We start from the raw sequence: 17,075 nt of genomic DNA on the forward strand, positions 1-17,075 counted from the left end.
CAAACATTCTTTACTCCCACCATTCATCAATTTAAACTGCACACTTCAATTCCCTGGCCAGAAATAAAAACTGTGAAGAATACCACCAATATAGAAAAATGCTTAGGGTAATAAGAATCATAATATTAAGGAAGAAAGGCAGAATATGAATATATACACATGCTATGATCAAAATTCTATAAAATCTGTACATGTACATGGACAAGGTCTACTCAGATAAAGAGGAACGCTGGTGAGAAGAATGGTCTCTTCTTTTGCTCTGGGAAATTAACACAGAAAATAACTGCAGAGAAAGAAACCTAAGCAACATTTTAAAGTGGCTGCCCAGTTGAAAAATTTCACTAGGGAAAAACCGATGTGCAAATTCCACGTTTTGAAAAGAGATTACAGGTTATTTAGAAAACAGCAGGGAGGCCAGGCACGGTGGCTCATGCCTGTAATCCCAGCACTTTGGAGTGCCAAGGCGGGTGGATCACTTGAGGTCAGGAGTTTGAGACCAATCTGGCCAACATGGTGAAATCCCATCTCTCTAAAATATAAAAATTAGCTGGGTGTGGTGGCAGGCACCTGTAATCCCTGCTATGTGGGAGGCTGAGGCAGGAGAACCTCCGGAACCTGGGAGGTAGATGCTATAGTGAGGACAGACTGCACCACTGCACTCCAGCCTGTGTGACAGCAAGAAAAACAAAAAAGATTACAGATTATTTTGAAAACAGGTGCTAAAGAGTCTTTGGGTCTCTGGCAAAAATGAAGTGGGTCAGTCTTCTATTGACTAAGTCACCAACTAGACAAAGTTCTCAGCTGGAAAACACTCACTTTTGAGATCCTGCTCCCAGAAGTGGTAGCAAGAACTTCTGGAAATAGGCTGGAGCAGAACCTTCCTGAGCCCGAGGAAGCAACAAAAAGTCAAAGAATGAACTCTTTCGCAACACAAAATAAGATTTCTCAAAGCCCGGGTCATACTTTTTCTGTAATTCTTTATGCCTGTGTCAGTATGGACATGACACAGTCCAGACAGAAAATTCTCAGCCACCACCTTACGCACAAGAAAATGCCAGTGATACCCGCCAGGCTGCTGATGCCTGAGGGTCAGTGTGCTCTTAAGGCAGGAGAACAGGGCGTGCAGGCAGAAAACCGAAGGCCAATTCACCCTGACTTCCTTGAAATAAATCGAAAGAAAACCCTCACTTTCCACGCCTAAGTAACAAAAGGACCAGAGGCTACTTCCTTTGCAAACCCCCACCGTTTTCTGCCCTGCAGATGGGAAATTGAAAGTACCTCTGATTGGTTGCTTTCTACAACCAATCAGATGTTTGCATAGGAGGGTAACTTTGTAACTTCAGTCTCTGATTGGCTGCAACCAATCAGACTGACTGCAGAGCCAAGCTTCATTTGCAAAGAAGTGCAACTTTATAACTGAACTTTAGCCTCTGATTGGTTACTTTCCACAACCAATCAAGATGTTTGCTAGGAGTGTGACCTTTGTAACTTCCCTTCAGCCTCTGGTTGGTTGCTTTCTACAACCAATTGGACTGATTGGAGGCCACCACTTCATTTACATGGGGTAAACACCAACTGGCCAACGGGAGACCTCTAGGGGGTGACTCGATTCTGTATCTGTGCCCTTGAGCAGGTGCTCAGCCCATTCCCAACCTGTGGAGTGTACTTTCATTTTCAGTAATCTCTGCTTTGGTTGCTTCATTCTTTCCTTGCTTTGTGCGTTTTGTCCAATTCATTGCAAAACACCAAGAACCTGGACACCCTCCAGCGGTAACTCTCTGATCCATTTTACCGTGAAGGAGCTTCCTCATGAGGCTCGGTCAGATTCTTCAGGGAACTCCTAGTCAGATACAAACTCCCACAGAAAACCAAAGGCTAGAATTTGGAACTAATAATTAGATAAACTCCCAAGACAGTACATTCTCTACGGTTAGGCTGTTACCCAACCCTGTTCCATCTGTTTTATTTTACAGATGACAGCACTGAAGTCCAGAGAGGAAAAGGAATGTCATCAAGAACTCTTAACAAGTCCAGGGAAGGAGAATCTGGATCTCCCCACTCCCTGTCCCAACTGCTTTCTGTCGTCCCGGTGCGACAGCTTTTAATCCCAGTTCCAAGAGGGGACAGCAAAGCCCATGGTGGACCTGAATCAGAACCCAAGTACAGGTACAAAGGAGACCTGTGCCTGCCTCGCTCTGTTAATGTAGCTCTGATGATGTCAATGATATTCAGAGAACTGCTAACAAGGGCAAGTGCACAACTGTAATTGGTGGGGAGGGGAGGGTGGTAGTAATTCGAATTCCTTGCTTGGTGGAGAAAAACATCAAATGACTTTCCTAATTTTCTGATCAGCATCTCCCTAGGGCTGAGCTGGGCCCCACATGGTTATATCCATCACTTTACTCGAGATTCTAAGGCAATTGAGGACCCACAAATAGGACCATAGAGCTCAAGGCACTTGAAACATGCATTTTCACTTTTCCAGAATAGAGAATAGGAAGCCATTATCTCTCAGAATGCCTCACAAACATTATTTAAATTTTAATTCTTCAGTCCCTTTAAGAGATTAAAGGTGGTGCAGTCGCTCCTACCTATAATCCCACAGCACTTTAGGAGGCTGAAGTGGGAGGATCACTTGAGCCCAGGAGTTGGAGACCAGCCTGGGCAACACAGTGAGACCTCATCTGTACAAAAAATACAAAAATTAGCTAAGTGTGTTGGCATGCACCTCCCGGCTACCTGGGAGGTTGATGTAGGAGGACCGTTTGAGCCCGGCAGGTGCAGGTTGCCATGAATGGAGATTGCACCACTGCACTCCAGCCTGGGCAACAGAGCGAGACTCTGTCTCAAAAATGAATAAATAAGTAAACTTAGAAAAAAAATAAAAGAAACAATGGAAATACTTGCTTGTAGCTGCAGGGATTATAAGTTACCCTCTGCCCATAACCCTTAAGTGAAGGACTTGTCCGGGGCCACTGATCTTGGGTGACCTGGCAGGGGGAGCAGGACACTCCAGGTGTCTTGGTAGGGCCATTCCTAAAGTCCTGAAGGTGGCAATGGACAGTACAAGGGACTTCTGCACAGCACACAAGCATTGGCTCTGTATCTCCTCTGTGGTATGTGCAGCGTTCTATGCTGTAGCCCCAGAGATTTGGGACTCTGCTTTTATGAAATCATCCCCTAGAGATTACACGAGTCCTTCAACAAGTGCATCAAATTTCCTTCCATATCCAAAGACTGGCTCTTGGAGGATTCACGTGTGAGGCACTCCCTGGTTTCCTAGGGGAAGTTGCGACTAATGGTATTATTTATTTTTCTCAGGAAAGCCAATAAAAATGAGCCCAAAACTCACCAATTCACCAGACACAAAGCCCCCCACTGGTGGGCCATCAGTGCCAGGGCTTACCTGGGACGTCAATCAATCTTTTGTAGACATTCAAGAAAGCTGCTTCAGCTTCCTTGCTTCTTTTACTCAGTGCATCAATCTGAATGGGAAGGAAAGAAAGAAAAGAAAAACAAAGAGCTTAACATCTGTCAAGAGGTAATTTACAAAGCATTACACATCTAGTGAATTCCTGTATCAAGGAGAAGTCTGATTCGTCCGAGTACATGTTTGACAACTGGGCTTCAACCTCTTAGAGGAAATCCTTGCAAACACAAAAGGGCCCAGTTCGTGAAGGTAAACGAGGGAGGAGCAGAGATCTGGGAGTATAGAGCCATTCACTATACAGCAGGGAACACTGGGTGGGTCTTTCATAGAGAAGAATGGTCTGGCGTGCCCTTCCTGGTCTTTTTCCTTCTGCAAGCACTGACTAAGGGCTAGCCATGTGCTAGACACTGCTGAGGGTCAGGGGTGGGCAGGAAGAGACAGTTTCTACTCCCAGGAGCTCAGGGTCTAGGAGGGAAACAGGTATGTAATTAACAAGTAATTAAATCCTTGGGGACAGGGGGAAGGGAACCTCAGGAAGGAAAGCTGTGACCTTGGAGCAGTCTTACAAAGCATTTCACTCAGGTGGCCAGTAAGACATTGCATATAAACGGAAAAACACATTCAAATGCCCAGAGGAAAGAATTTCATAAAATTCTTTTTTTATTTTTTGGAGACGGGGTCTCACTCTGTTGCCCAGGCTAGAGTGCACTGGTGTGATGTCGGCTCACTGCAACCTCTGCCTCCCAGGTTCAAGAGATAGCTGGAATGTCTGCCTCCTGAGTACCTGGGATTGCAGGTGCCTGCCACCTGTAATCACGCATGGCTAATTTTTGTATTTTTAGTAGAGATGAGGTTTCACCATGTTGGCCAGGCTGGTCTCGAACTCCTGACCTCAGGTAATTCACCCGCCTCAGCCTCCCAAAGTGCTGGGATTACAGGCGTGAGCCACTGTGCCCGGCCTACATGTTCTCTGTTTTAAGACACTTATTCACATGTCAGCTTGTGCTCCATTCCTGAAGTCCAGATTAAGAGCCCACCAACGGGGCTACAACACACCACGGGGCATGGGGAACTGTGAGAGTCTGCCGGGTGGGAATGCAGATACATATGCGGGAGCTGGGGGTGACACAGCTGGACAAGCAAGTGGGTTAGATCATGAGGGGCACAAGGGCATGTGGTACTGGGTGATCCTTATCACCTGGGCAGCAGTCAGGGTGGAAGGAACACAGGAGAGGGCAGGGAGGAAGAGACCACTCAGACGTCATTGCTCTCATCCAAGTGAGATGCGCTGGGCAGTGGCTGCGGGTGTTGAGGAGGAGGCAGAGGTGCTGGAGAGATCGGCAGCACACACAGTTGACGTGAGGCCCAGAAGAACAAGGCAAACCGAGGACGGTGCCTGGGATTCCAGATTAGGCAACTGGTGAGGTTTTGTGACGGTGGCCAGGGTTGGTTTGTTTTGTGAACTGACTAGCTGAGCCAGTTTCCTCCACGTGGACGTCTATTCATCGACTATGCCGGATGCACATGCAAAGAGCCTGACATGGTTGGACCAACTTGTTAGCATATTTAGCTTACCTACACATTTGCTGAGACAACAGATCACTCTTTACAGCCGAAGCACGCAAGACTGCACATGCACCAATTCATACTGGCTCAGGCAAATGACGCCAAATTATATATTCCTTCTGTCCCCTCCTTGAACTATGCTGTCTCCAATGTTATTTTTAAGAGGCAAAGGATGTGGTTTAATTCCAGGGCCTCTCACCTGAGCCACCTGGCAGTTAAGGGCTGAGAGAGGTCCCCTGACTAAGGATGTGGGACGCTCAGGACTGGGGGATGAGGGCTAGTGGGAGCTGGGTCTAGAAAATCAAACGCACAGCAGACTAGAGCAGTGCAAGCATTTCCAACTTCTAACAAGCTGTGCACCAGGATTCCAATTTGAAGTCAGTTGTTTGGAACTCAGACACATTCCACCACCACCCCGTCTGCTGCCCCATCTCCACCACAACCCAGTAAGATATCAACCCTGTGATTCTGGGCCAGGTGTGGTGGCTCACGCATGTAATCCCAGCACTTTGGGAGGCCGAGGCAGATAGATCACGAGGTCAGGAGTTTGAGACCAGCCTGGCCAACATGGTGAAACCCCACGTCTACTAAAAATGCAAAAATTAGCTGGGTGTGTGGTGGTGTGCACCTGTGAACCCAGCTACTCAGGAGGCTGAGACAGGAGAACTGCTTAAACCTGGGAGGCAGAGGTTGCAGTGAGCCAACATCACGCCACTGCATTCCAGCCTGGGCAACAGAGTGAGACTCTGTCTCAAAAAAAAAAAAAAAAAGCTGCATGAAATGCTGACATACCAGCAAACAAGAGAGAGATGCATCATACACTAGAGTGGTCTCAGACTGGGGGTGGGTGGGGAGGAGGGGCTGGTGGATGCCAACTGAAGAGTGTGGGATTTCCTTTTGGGGTGATGAAAATGTTTTATAGCCAGGCACGGTGGCTCACGCCTATAATCCCAGCATGTTGGGAGACGAGGTGGGTGGATCACCTGAGGTCGAGAGTTCAAGACCAGCCTGACCAACATGGAGAAACCCTATCTCTACTAAAAATACAAAATTATCATGGTGGCGCATGCCTGTAATCCCAGCTATTGGGGAGGCTGAGGCAGGAGAATCGCTTGAACTTGGGAGGTGGAGGCTGCAGTAAGTGGAGATCGCGCCATTACACTCCAGCCTGGGGCAACGAGAGCAAAACTCCATCTCAAAAAAAAAAAAGGGCTGGGTGTGGTGGTGCACATCTGTAATCCCAGCACTTTGGGAGGCCGAGGTGGGTGGATCATGAGGTCAGGAGTTCAAGACCCGCCTGGCCAACATGGTGAAAGCCTGTCTCTATAAAAAAAAATAATAAATTAAAAAAAAATGTTTTACAATGGTCTGTGGTGACAGCTGTATAACTTTGTGAATATCCTAAAAGTCAATGGACTGCAGACTTTAAATGGGTGAATTATATGGTATGTGAATTACATCTCAGTCAAGTTGTTTAAAACACGTGTGTGTACGTCTTCAAAATCAACCTGTACGTAAAATTGTGCGTCGTGATTTCTTTCACTGTCATATCATGTATCTTTCTCAGTATCTATTACAAATTTTGGGAACTGTCGAAATGGCATTGTTTCAATTGTACCTAAGCCCACATATTATACGTCTCTGGAGTAAGAAACGGATTTGGAGTTACTTCTCCAGATGAATTGGAACACTTCCTGGGGGCTCTTCTAAGAGAGGCAGGTGGGTAGCAGGGTCTGTCCAGAAAGCTGGGCAGACGCCCTGGCTGCTGTCCGTACCGCTTGACGGCCACACAGAGGTTTTTCTTCCTGGCTTAGGATCTGCCTATGGAGGGCCCCTCACTTTCCAGGGATTCCGGTGGTGGGTGATGGGTGGCTGTGTCTCCCACAGGCAAGGGCTGGACTCTGGAAGGACCCTGACCTCTGTGCTCCTGCCTCGGTTATTCCCAGGGACGTGGGGTTTGGTAATTCACATGGCACACTTCGGGGCTGTAAGGGGTTGAACTGTGTCTCCCAAGAGATGATGAAGTCTTGACCCCCAATACCTGTGAAGGTGACCTTATTTGGAGCTAGGGTCTTTGCAAGGTGATCAAGATAAGGAAAAGTCATTAGTGTGGGCCCTCGTCCAATAGGTTCCGATAAGAAGGAGATGCCTGGACACAGAGACAGACATGAAGACAGGCGGGATGTCACAGGGAGATGAAGGAGAGACTGGGCTGACGATCTCTAAGGTGAAGATGATCAGGAAACCACCAGAATCTGGGACAGGGACACAGTAGATTCTCCCCTACATTCCTCAGAAGGAACCAGCCCCGTGGACACCAGGATCTTGGACTTCTGCCCTCCCGAAACCGGAGAGAATAAACTTCTGATGTTTAAGCCACTTGGTGAGTGGCACTTGGTTCCAGCACAGGTGTGGCATGAGTTACTAAGAAATTCTTTTAGGCAGATAAGGAGGAAAAGTTTTCATTTCTTTTAAAGCTGCTCCGAAAGCATTTCTTGTAAAGCCTGGCTCTTAATGCCCAGTCAGCAACCTTAATATGCAAACACCAGCCGTTAAAAACTGGGTCCACCCCAAATGGCAATTCCCACCACTGCCCTCTTGCTCTTGCCCCTGCATGTCCCTGGCAACATGGCTGTCCCCACATGTATCCACACGTGTAGAACATTAGGACGTGCTGCATTTGCATATTACAAGGCGAGGGTGGGAAGGCCAGTTTTTTTGCGGGCTACATAAATAACATACCTGGTCAAACCAATCCCCTAAGCCCTATGCAATTCAGACTGCCTCCTCCAGCCTCTATATATACCTGGCTGTCTTCCACTCCACTTGGGGATCTCTGCTTTCAGATTTGGAGCCCCCCTCCCTCTGTCTCTGTACGGGGGAGCCTCTTCCTTCTGCCTTTTCTTTCCTTTCTTGCCAATTAAACTCTCAGCTCCTTAAAACCACTCCATCAAGCCAGGCACAGTGGCTCACACCTGTAATCCCATCACGTTGGGAGGCCAAGGCCTGTGGATCACAAAGTCAGAAGTTCAAGACCAGCCTGGCCAACATGGTGAAACCCCATCTTTAGAAAAATATAAAAATTAGCTGGGTTCATGCCTGTAATCCCAGCTACTCGGGAGGCTGAGGCAGGGGAATCGCTTCAACCCAGGAGGTGGAGGTTGCAGTGAGCCAAGATCATGCCACTGCACTCCAGCCTGGCAACAGAGCGAGACTCTGTCTCAAAAAGACAAAAAAACAAACAATTAAAAAAAAAAAAACACTCCACGTGTGTCCATGTCGTTTTATGTAAACTGGCATAAAACCCAAAACCCTAGTGTTCCTTCACTCATTAGAGCTGCATCACAGGGACCATGGTTTCCAGTCCTCTCCCCATGCCCTCTTCCACTCACATAGGGAAACTCCATTCCCGTCCCGAGGAACACGGTCAGGCCAGTGAGTTTAATCATTCACCATGCAAATGGACCATGAGGTTTCTGAAAAGAGATGACTTAAAAGATCCTCTTCTAAATGATTAAGTCCCCTCAGCCCCATGTAAGATTTCCAAACATGTCTGGAAGAATTTGTGGATTCTAGGAATTTGGATACTTTGTATGCTCCTTCACTGTTCTGACTTCTGTGGCCATTGGCCGAGACAAGAATGGGCCTCAAGGCTGAGTGAGGTGGCTCACGCCTGTAATCCCAACACTTCAGGAAACGCAGGCAGGAGTTAAAGGCCAGCCTGGGCAGCACAGTGAGACCCCATCTCTACAAACAAATCAATTAGCCAGGCATAGTGGTATATGCCTGTGGTCCCAGCTACTCAGAGGCTGAGGTGGGAGGTTCACTTGAGCCCAGGGGTTCAAGGCTGGAGTGAGCTATCATTGAGCCACTGCACTCCAGCCTCGATGACAGAGCGAGACCCTATCTTAATAAAAAATAATAAAAATTGGGCTGGGTATGGTGGCTCATGCCTGTAATCCCAGCATTTTGGGGGGCAGACGCGGGCGGATCACGAGATTAGGAGTTCAAGACCAGCCTGACCAACATGGTAAAACCATCTCTACTAACTATAGAAAAATTAGCCGGTGGCTCAAGAGTTCTGATTTAAAAAAAAAAGAAAGAAAGAAAAAGAAAAATTAGCTAGGCATGGTGGTGCGGCCTATAATCCCAGCTACTCCGGAAGCTGAGACAGAAGAATCACTTGGACCTGTGAGGTGGAGGTTGCAGTGAGCCGAGATCGCACCACTGCATTCCAGCCTGGGTGACAGAGCAAGGTTCCATCTCAAAACAAAGCCAAACAGAAAAAAGCCCAACCACTCAGAAGTTACCTATGCTGAAGCCCAGTACACACGCCACTTCCTCCAGACCTCGAGTTGGGCCTGTTATCCTGGGGCTGGCCATGTTTTACGTCTGGAGGGAGGGAGGGAACCAGGCCTTTGAATGTCAGCCTCACCTCATCTGCACAGCAGCCATCTCCTGGGGCTGGGTGAGTCACTGACCTACCCTGGGGGTGGCCACTGTACCAGACACATCAGAGTGACTCTAACACACAGAATAGCTTCCCCCAAATGTCCACACGGCTACCGGCCAGGAAGAGCACCCGTGCCAGGGAGGCAGGAAGGGACAGTGTCCTGCTCATCTTCATGCCCCTGACCCACCCGCCTGCCTGCAGGGAGCCCAGCCTGCCCATTGCATGCCTTGGAGGTGCCAGACCAGGCTTGGTAACACAGCTCCCTCTAAGAGGGGAGGGATCTGTGAATGAGCAAATGCCTATGGCAAGGTATTAAGGCAAGGACTGCTGAACAGGGGGTCCTAGGCTAGGGTTCCAGCTCCCTCAGGCATGCACTTTAGCTTGAGGTAGGTACCACGCCCTTAAAACCATTTAGGGCCGGGCACGGTGGCTCCTGCCTGTAATCCCAGCACTTTGGGAGGCCAAGATGGGAGGATCGCTTGAGCCCAGGAGTTCAAGACCAACCTGGGCAACATGGCAAAGCCCCATCTCACATACACTCTCACAGAAACACAAAACCATTGAGAAGAAGCTAAACTGGGGCGGATCTAAAGAAGGTCAGACACTGGCCTGTGGACTTAGGTAAAACCTGTCCTGCTCTGAGGGACCAGCCTCTTTTTCAGGCTCACCTCTTGCCACACCCAGTCACTCCCAGTTCCCTGAACACATGAGCAATTTCCCCTCCGCCTGGAAGGCGCCTCCCAGGAATGCTACTCTGATCCCCAGGCTCAGGGCAGATCCATCTCCCAGCTGCGGCCACTCCCACACCACCTGGGGCTGTCCTGGAGTTCTAGGATGACAGATAAGGCTGTATGACTCAGGGATCCTGAATTCCTGGAAAACTAAGCTGTAGCATCACCTGCTTTTCTGCCTGACCACAGTCACACAGTGGGTCCTTAACATGCTTTTAATATCTTCCTCAATGGCCAACCACATGGGCTGCAGATGTGACCCAAGTGTTCAAGAATCCAGGTTCAAATCTTTATGAAAATGCTTAATATGTAAAGAGTTCTTGACCAGGCACAGTGGCTCATGCCTATAATCCCAGCACTTTGGGAGGCCAAGGTGGGTGGATCACCTGAGTTCAGGAGTACACGACCAGCCTGGCCAACACAGTAAAACCTTGTCTCTCTAAAAACACAAAAATTAGTCAGGTGTGGTGGTAGATGCCTGTAATCCCAGCTTCCTGGAAGGCTGAGGCATGAGAATCCTGAGCTGGGAGGCGGAGGTTGCAGTGAGCCGAGATCACGCCACTGCACTCCAGCCTAAGCGACAGAGTGAGACTCTGTCTCAAAAAAAAGGAAAATGCTTAATATGTAAAGAGTTCTCTCTGTAGTAAGCATTTGTTTTGCGTGCTGTGAGATAACGATGGTCACCTGGCTTGCAGCAGCTCCTGGGAGGTGTCTTTCTCCACCGTACACACCCCACAGCGCTCTCCAGCCGTCTTCCTGCAGTGACCTGCACATACCTGCTAATGGCTTCCACTGGATTCCACGGTTATCTTTTCAACACCACTTTCATAAGGTTGAGGTTTGTTTTTCTTTTCTCTTTTTTTTAAAATTTTTTTTAAAAAAAATAGAGACGGGGTCTCACTATGTTGCCCAGGCTGGAGTGCAGTGGCTATTCACAGGCGCGATCCCCCTACTGATCAGCACGGGAGTTTTGACCTGCTCCATTTCTGACCTGGGCCGGTTCACCCCTCCTTAGGCAACCTGGTGGTCCCCCGCTCCTGGGAGGTCACCATATTGATGCCAAACTTAGTGCGGACACCCGATTGGCATAGCCCACTACAGCCCAGAACTCCTGGGCTCAAGCGATCCTCTAGCCTCAGCCTCCCGAGTAGCTGGGACTACAGGCACGCGCCACCGCGCCCAGCACGGTTGAGGTTTTTTTAACATAATGTGTTACATTTAAAGACAAATGTGCAGGTGCAGTAGCTCATGCCTATAATCCCAGCACTTTGGGAGGCTGAAGCAGGAGGATCGCTTGAGTGTAGGAATTTGAGATCAGCCTGGGCAACGTAGCAAGACCCTGTCGCTACAAAAAACAAAAAAATTAGCTGGGTGGGTGTGGTGGTGCATGCCTGTGGTCCCAGCTCTTGCGAGGATGGCTTGAGCCCAGGAGGTCAAGGCTACAATGAGGTATGATTGCACCACTGCACTCCTGCCTGGGTGACAGTGAGACCCTGTCTCAAAAAAAAATTACAGATAAATGTCTGTAGGAAGGTATTTTAATCTAACTCTCAATCAGTATTTGCTTACAACAGCATAAAAACTCAGTCTAGTTTGGAAAACAAGTTCATTGACACCCACCAGATCTCTGAGATATGGAAGGGGTGAGAAAGTGCCCAGCCATGTGAGTTCCAGCAGCGCTGTGCTGTGGGTTCCCGGAGTCACATGGACTACGGTGTTGCTGCTCCCTGCCACCATCCGTGCTCCCTTGGAGGAGGCATCACACTGTTCACTGCCACGTGACGTGTGCTATAACAGCAACTTCCCTGTGGCTGCTTTCCTGGCCCAGTGAGGTCAGGTGTGGCCACGTGAAATGCTTTGGCCAATGGCATCTAAGTAACGGTGTCTTATCTGAGTGTAAGATTTAAGGGCCACTGTACTCGCTCCCTTTGCTTTGAGGACCTTATAGAACATGATTCTTCCACTGAGATTCCCAAATGAGGACCACCCATGGGGCTGGGGCACAGCCACGGCCAACCCCCAGACAACACGACATAGGAACAAGAAATGATTTTTGGTTGCCACACGCCACTGAGATTTGGAGCAGTCTGCTGTTACTGTGGCATAATCTAGTGAAAGCTGATGGTTACAGATCTCAACAGTTGGTCATATCTCTAAGAGAGTAACATAGAGTGCCAGGCGCGGTGGCTCTCGCCTGTAATCCCAACACTTTGGGAGGCCGAGGCAGGCAGATCGCTTGAGGCCAGGAGTTCAAGACCAGCCTGGCCAACATGGTGCAACCCCGTCTCTACTAAAAACACAACAATTAGCCTGGCAAAGTAGCACATGCCTGTAATCCCAGCTACTTGGGAGGCTGAGGCAGGAGAATCACTTGAACCCAGGAGGCAAAGGTTGCAGTGAGCTAAGATCTTGCTACTGCACCCCAGCCTGGGAGAGAGTAAAATACAGTAAAAATAAAGACTAAACAACCAATATCTTGAGAGCTGAAGGATTTTTGTGTGTTTGTTTTGAAGCTTGACTGTTTATTTTTGACAGGAGTTGGAAGAGGGGAAGATTGTGTGATAAAGGGGAAACGGCACTAAGCTTGAGATCAGAAGTTGGATTAAGGCATGGCTCTATCACACCTGTAATCCTGGCACTCTGGGAAACTGAGGCAGGAGGACTGCTTGAGGCCAGCTATTTAAGATCAGTCCGGGCAACACAGCGACAATGCTTCATTTTTTGTGCATTTTTATTTTGAGACAGAGTCTAACTTTTTTGCCAAGACTGGAATGCAGTGGTCTCAAACACCTGACGTCAAGTGATCTGCCCACCTCGGCCTCCCAGAGTGCTGGGATTACAGGCATAAGCCATTGTACTCGGCCAAGAAGTGCTATGTATTTTGAAATAAAAAAGGCTCATCTCTCCAGGGTAACGTGGGGGCCCGGCCATGCCCGTGTGGTAGGCAAGTCGACGCCACGCACAGCTGAGAGCCTGGGTATGTTGTTGGCACACTAGGGTTTGATTTCCAGCTCCAATATAAAACAGGTGCACTGCCTGAAGCATTGAATTAACCTCTCTGGGCCTCAGTTGCTTCATCTGCAAAGTGGGGCGATACATCTTGGTTGCTGTCAAGATCAAAGCCACGACGGCCCTTGGAAAACAGCGAAGGAACCGCCATCTCACCAGCTCCATTTCTCAGACGCAGAAACCCACCAAGCCACTTAGAACCTGGCCCCTGGCCCCTGGCCCCTCCTAGGGATATAATAACATCCAGCATTGCGCACTGGGCCTGGGGGCCACGTGGCTGATGGAAAGAGTATGTGCTTTGATGGAAAGACAGACTTGGGTTTGAATCCTAGTTCCAGCACACACTGGCTGGGTGACTGGGAGGCAAGTTATTTAAATACTGAAGCCTCTGGCTGCGCACAATGGCTCACGCCTGTAAATCCCAGCACTTTGGGAGGCCAAGGCGGCTGGATCACCTGAGGTCAGGAGTTCGATACCAGCCTGGCCAGCATGGTGAAACCCTGTCTCTACAGAAAATACAAAAGTTAGCCAGCTGTGGTGGTGCGTGCCTGTAATCCTGGCTACTTGGGAAGCTGGGGCAAGAGACTCACTTGAACCCTAGAGTCGGACTGGCAGCGAGCCAAGATCACGCCACTGCACTCAAGCCTGGGTGACAGAGCGAGACTCCGTCTCAAAACAACAACAACAACAACAACAAAAACAACTGAAGCCTTGGTCTCTTCGTCTGCTAAGTGAGGGTAGTAACTCCCTGCTTGAGCTGCTGTGAGTATAAATGTGAGAACCTCCTACATCAAGTAACCAACTATGTCTGAATAGAAACAGTCAACAACACTAACCTTCGCTAATAAATTCAAAGTCGGCACTTTCTTTCCACCACACCCTAGGTTACTCCCTGTCGTGATCAAACCAAGCAGAAAGCCAACACGTAGAAAGTGCTGGAGGACCAAGACACTGAAGTAACGTTTAAGACCACAGTGATGACAGCATATTCAAGAACAGTCCGGTAGCCTGTAAACCCTGGGAATTTACAAGCTAATGATTTAGAAATAAACACAGGCCATTAAAAGAATTTTCAAATCAATGTGCTCTGTCAGACTATAGGCCAATAACAATCAACCAAAGCTTCAGGGATGTGATAGGGTAGTTTTGTCTCATTTGAAGTCGAGCTCCAAAATGTTTTCAGGAGCAAAGCATGGTTTGGCGGGCCACACGGAACATGAGAAGTTAACTAAGACTGACCCGGGTCCTGTCCAAAACAGACACATATGCAGGCCAAAGCTGGAGGTTTCTATATATATATATATATATATATTTTTTAAGACAGAGTCTTGCTCTGTCGCCAGGCTGGAGTGCAGTGGCGCGATCTTGGCTCACTGCAACCTCCAGCTCCCGAGTTCAAGCGATTCTCCTGCCTCGGCCTCCCCAGTAGCTGGGGCTACAGGCCTGTACCACCATGCCCAGCTATATATATATATTTTTAAGTAGGGATGGGGTTTCATCATGCTGCCCAGGATGGTCTTGATCTCTTGACCTTGTGATCCACCTGCCTTGGCCTCCCAACGTGCTGGGATTACAGGCATAAGCCACTGCGCCCAGTCATTTTTTTTTTTTTTTTTTGTGAGATGACATCTTACTCTGTTGCCCAGGCTGGAGTGCAGTGGCATGATCTTGGCTCACTGCAACCTCCGCCTTCCCAGTTCAAGTGATTCTCCTGCCTTAGCCTTCTGAGTAGCTGGGATTATATAGGAGCGTGCCACCACACCTGGCTGATTGTTGTATTTGTAGTAGAGATGGGGTTTCACAGTGTTGGCCAAGCTGGTCTTGAACTCCTGACCTCAAGTGATCCGCCTGCCTTGGCCTCCCAAAGTGCTGGGATTATAGGCGTGAGCCACCATGCCCAGCCACACTTAGCAAAGTTTCTAAGAGAGGAAAACTAGAGAAGCCCCTAAGAAGCTGCCGCCTTGGAGGAAGGGTGTGGGATCCACAGAAGAGATCTGTGGCAGGGGATAGTACGAGATTAAAAGCCAAGATGATAAAAACAGCAACAAGCATTTCTATTCTCCTTGAGTTTATAAAGCCCTTCCAAGTACATCTGCCATTCTGGCTGTCAACATCTATCTGAAAGGCTGTCTTGGGAAAGAAAGATTAGCTGTCTTCTCTCTTCCCACAGTGCAAAACCAGAATGAACAGGTAAATACTCCAGGACGACAGATCATGGCTTAAACAGCAGGGAAAGCTCTGCCTGCAGCAGAAGGGCTCTTCAGAGGAAGAAGGTGCCGGGGTCTTGCTCACCCCCCGCTTCACTTGTTCCTTCGCTCTGTCAATCAAGTTGTTTAAGGGGGCTAACGAGCTAGGCAGAGCTCTATCCCATCCTATGGGAGACCAAGATTCCTACTGCTGCTCCCAAAAAGCTTAAGATGGGGCAATGCTCCCTTCCCCTACCTCCCTTGGGTAAATCCCAGTGGGGGCATGCGACAGGCTTCCTAGGGGATAAATGCCTACCTGAGATTATTATATCACCATTGTTGAGAGTAAATAATATATGTGTACAATTTAAAAACTTGTAAATGTATAAAAGTTACATATTCAGCAAGATTGCACAATGCAAGATCAATATATGGGCATACCTTTTTCTTTCTTTTTTTTTACCCCAGTACATAGGAATGGGCGTACCTTGAAGAGAATGCAGGTTTAGTTCCAGACCACTGTAAGAAAGTAAAAATGAACCAGGTGCGGCGGCTCACGCTTGCAATCCCACCACTTTGGGAGGCTGAGGAAGGCGGATCACCTGAGGTCAGGAGTTTGAGACCAGCCTGGCCACATCGTGAAACCCTGTCTCTACTAAAAATACAAAAAAAAAAAAAAAAGTCAGGTGTGGTGGCACATGCCTGTAATCCCAGCCACTGGGACGCTGAAGCATGAGGATTGCTTGAACCTGGGAGGTGGAGGTTGTAGTGAGCTGAGATTGCACCACTGTACTCCAGCCTGAGTGACGGAGTGAGACTGTCTCAAATAAATAAATAAATAAATAACAGGAGGGCAAATATGACCAAAAAAGCAAAAGTTGCAATGAAGAAAGTCAGATAATTTTTTTAGTTTTCCAGTGAATATAAAAGTTGTTTGTTTATTTATTTATTTATTTAATTTTTGAGACAGAGTCTTACTCCGTCGCCAGGCGCCAGGCTAGAGTGCAGTGGCATGATCTCGGCTGACTGCAACCTCCGCCTCCCGGGTTCAAGCAATTCTCCTGCCTCAGCCTCCCGAGTAGCTGGGACTACAGGCACACGCCACCATTCCCAGCTAATTTTTGTATTTTTAGTAGAGATGGGGTTTCACCATGTTGGCCAGGATGGTCTCGATCTCTTGGCCTTGTGATCCGCCCGCCTCGGCCTCCCAAAGTGCTGGGATTACAGGCGTGAGCCACTGCGCCCGGCCAAAAGTTATGTTTATACTGTAGTCCATTAAGTATGCAACAGCTCTATGTCTCAAAAAAATGTACATACCTTAATTAAAAAATACTTTATTGCCAAAACATGCTAAAGATTATCTGAGCCTTCAGGGAGTTGTAATCTTTTTGCTGGTGGAGAGTCTTGCCTTGATGTTGATGGCTACTAGACTGATCAGGGTTGTGGTTACCAAAGGCTGGGGTGACAACAATGAAATCGGCTACATTGACTGACTCTTCCTTTAACAAGAGAGTTCTCTGTATCATGCACTGCTATTTGATGGCTTTTTATCCACAGTACAACTTCTTAAAAAATGGGAGTCAGTCCTCTCAAACCCTGCCACTGCTTTATCAACTTAGTTTATGGGATATTCAAATTCTTTGTTGTCATTTCAACAATATTCACAGCATGTTCACCAAGAATAGTTCCCATCTCAAGAA

The 17,075-nt window shown here is 48.2% G+C and overlaps 1 protein-coding gene across 6 annotated transcripts in view; it reads right to left on the reverse strand.

The window, feature by feature from the left end:
* CUX1 (cut like homeobox 1) overlaps positions 1-17,075 on the reverse strand; it is a 465,449-nt gene that overhangs the window by 212,220 nt on the left and 236,154 nt on the right. For all 6 annotated transcript variants that reach the window (XM_064375707.1, XM_064375706.1, XM_064375705.1 and 3 more), the window contains exon 4: positions 3,407-3,485. In XM_064375707.1, coding sequence (XP_064231777.1) covers positions 3,407-3,485 — 79 coding nt within the window. The remainder of the gene's footprint in view (positions 1-3,406; positions 3,486-17,075) is intronic.

This window comes from Aotus nancymaae, unplaced genomic scaffold (genome assembly GCF_030222135.1).
Source record: "Aotus nancymaae isolate 86718 unplaced genomic scaffold, 86718_ANA_hifiasm-v0.15.2.pri h1tg000012l, whole genome shotgun sequence".
In the NCBI taxonomy this organism is placed as follows: Eukaryota; Metazoa; Chordata; class Mammalia; order Primates; family Aotidae; genus Aotus; species Aotus nancymaae.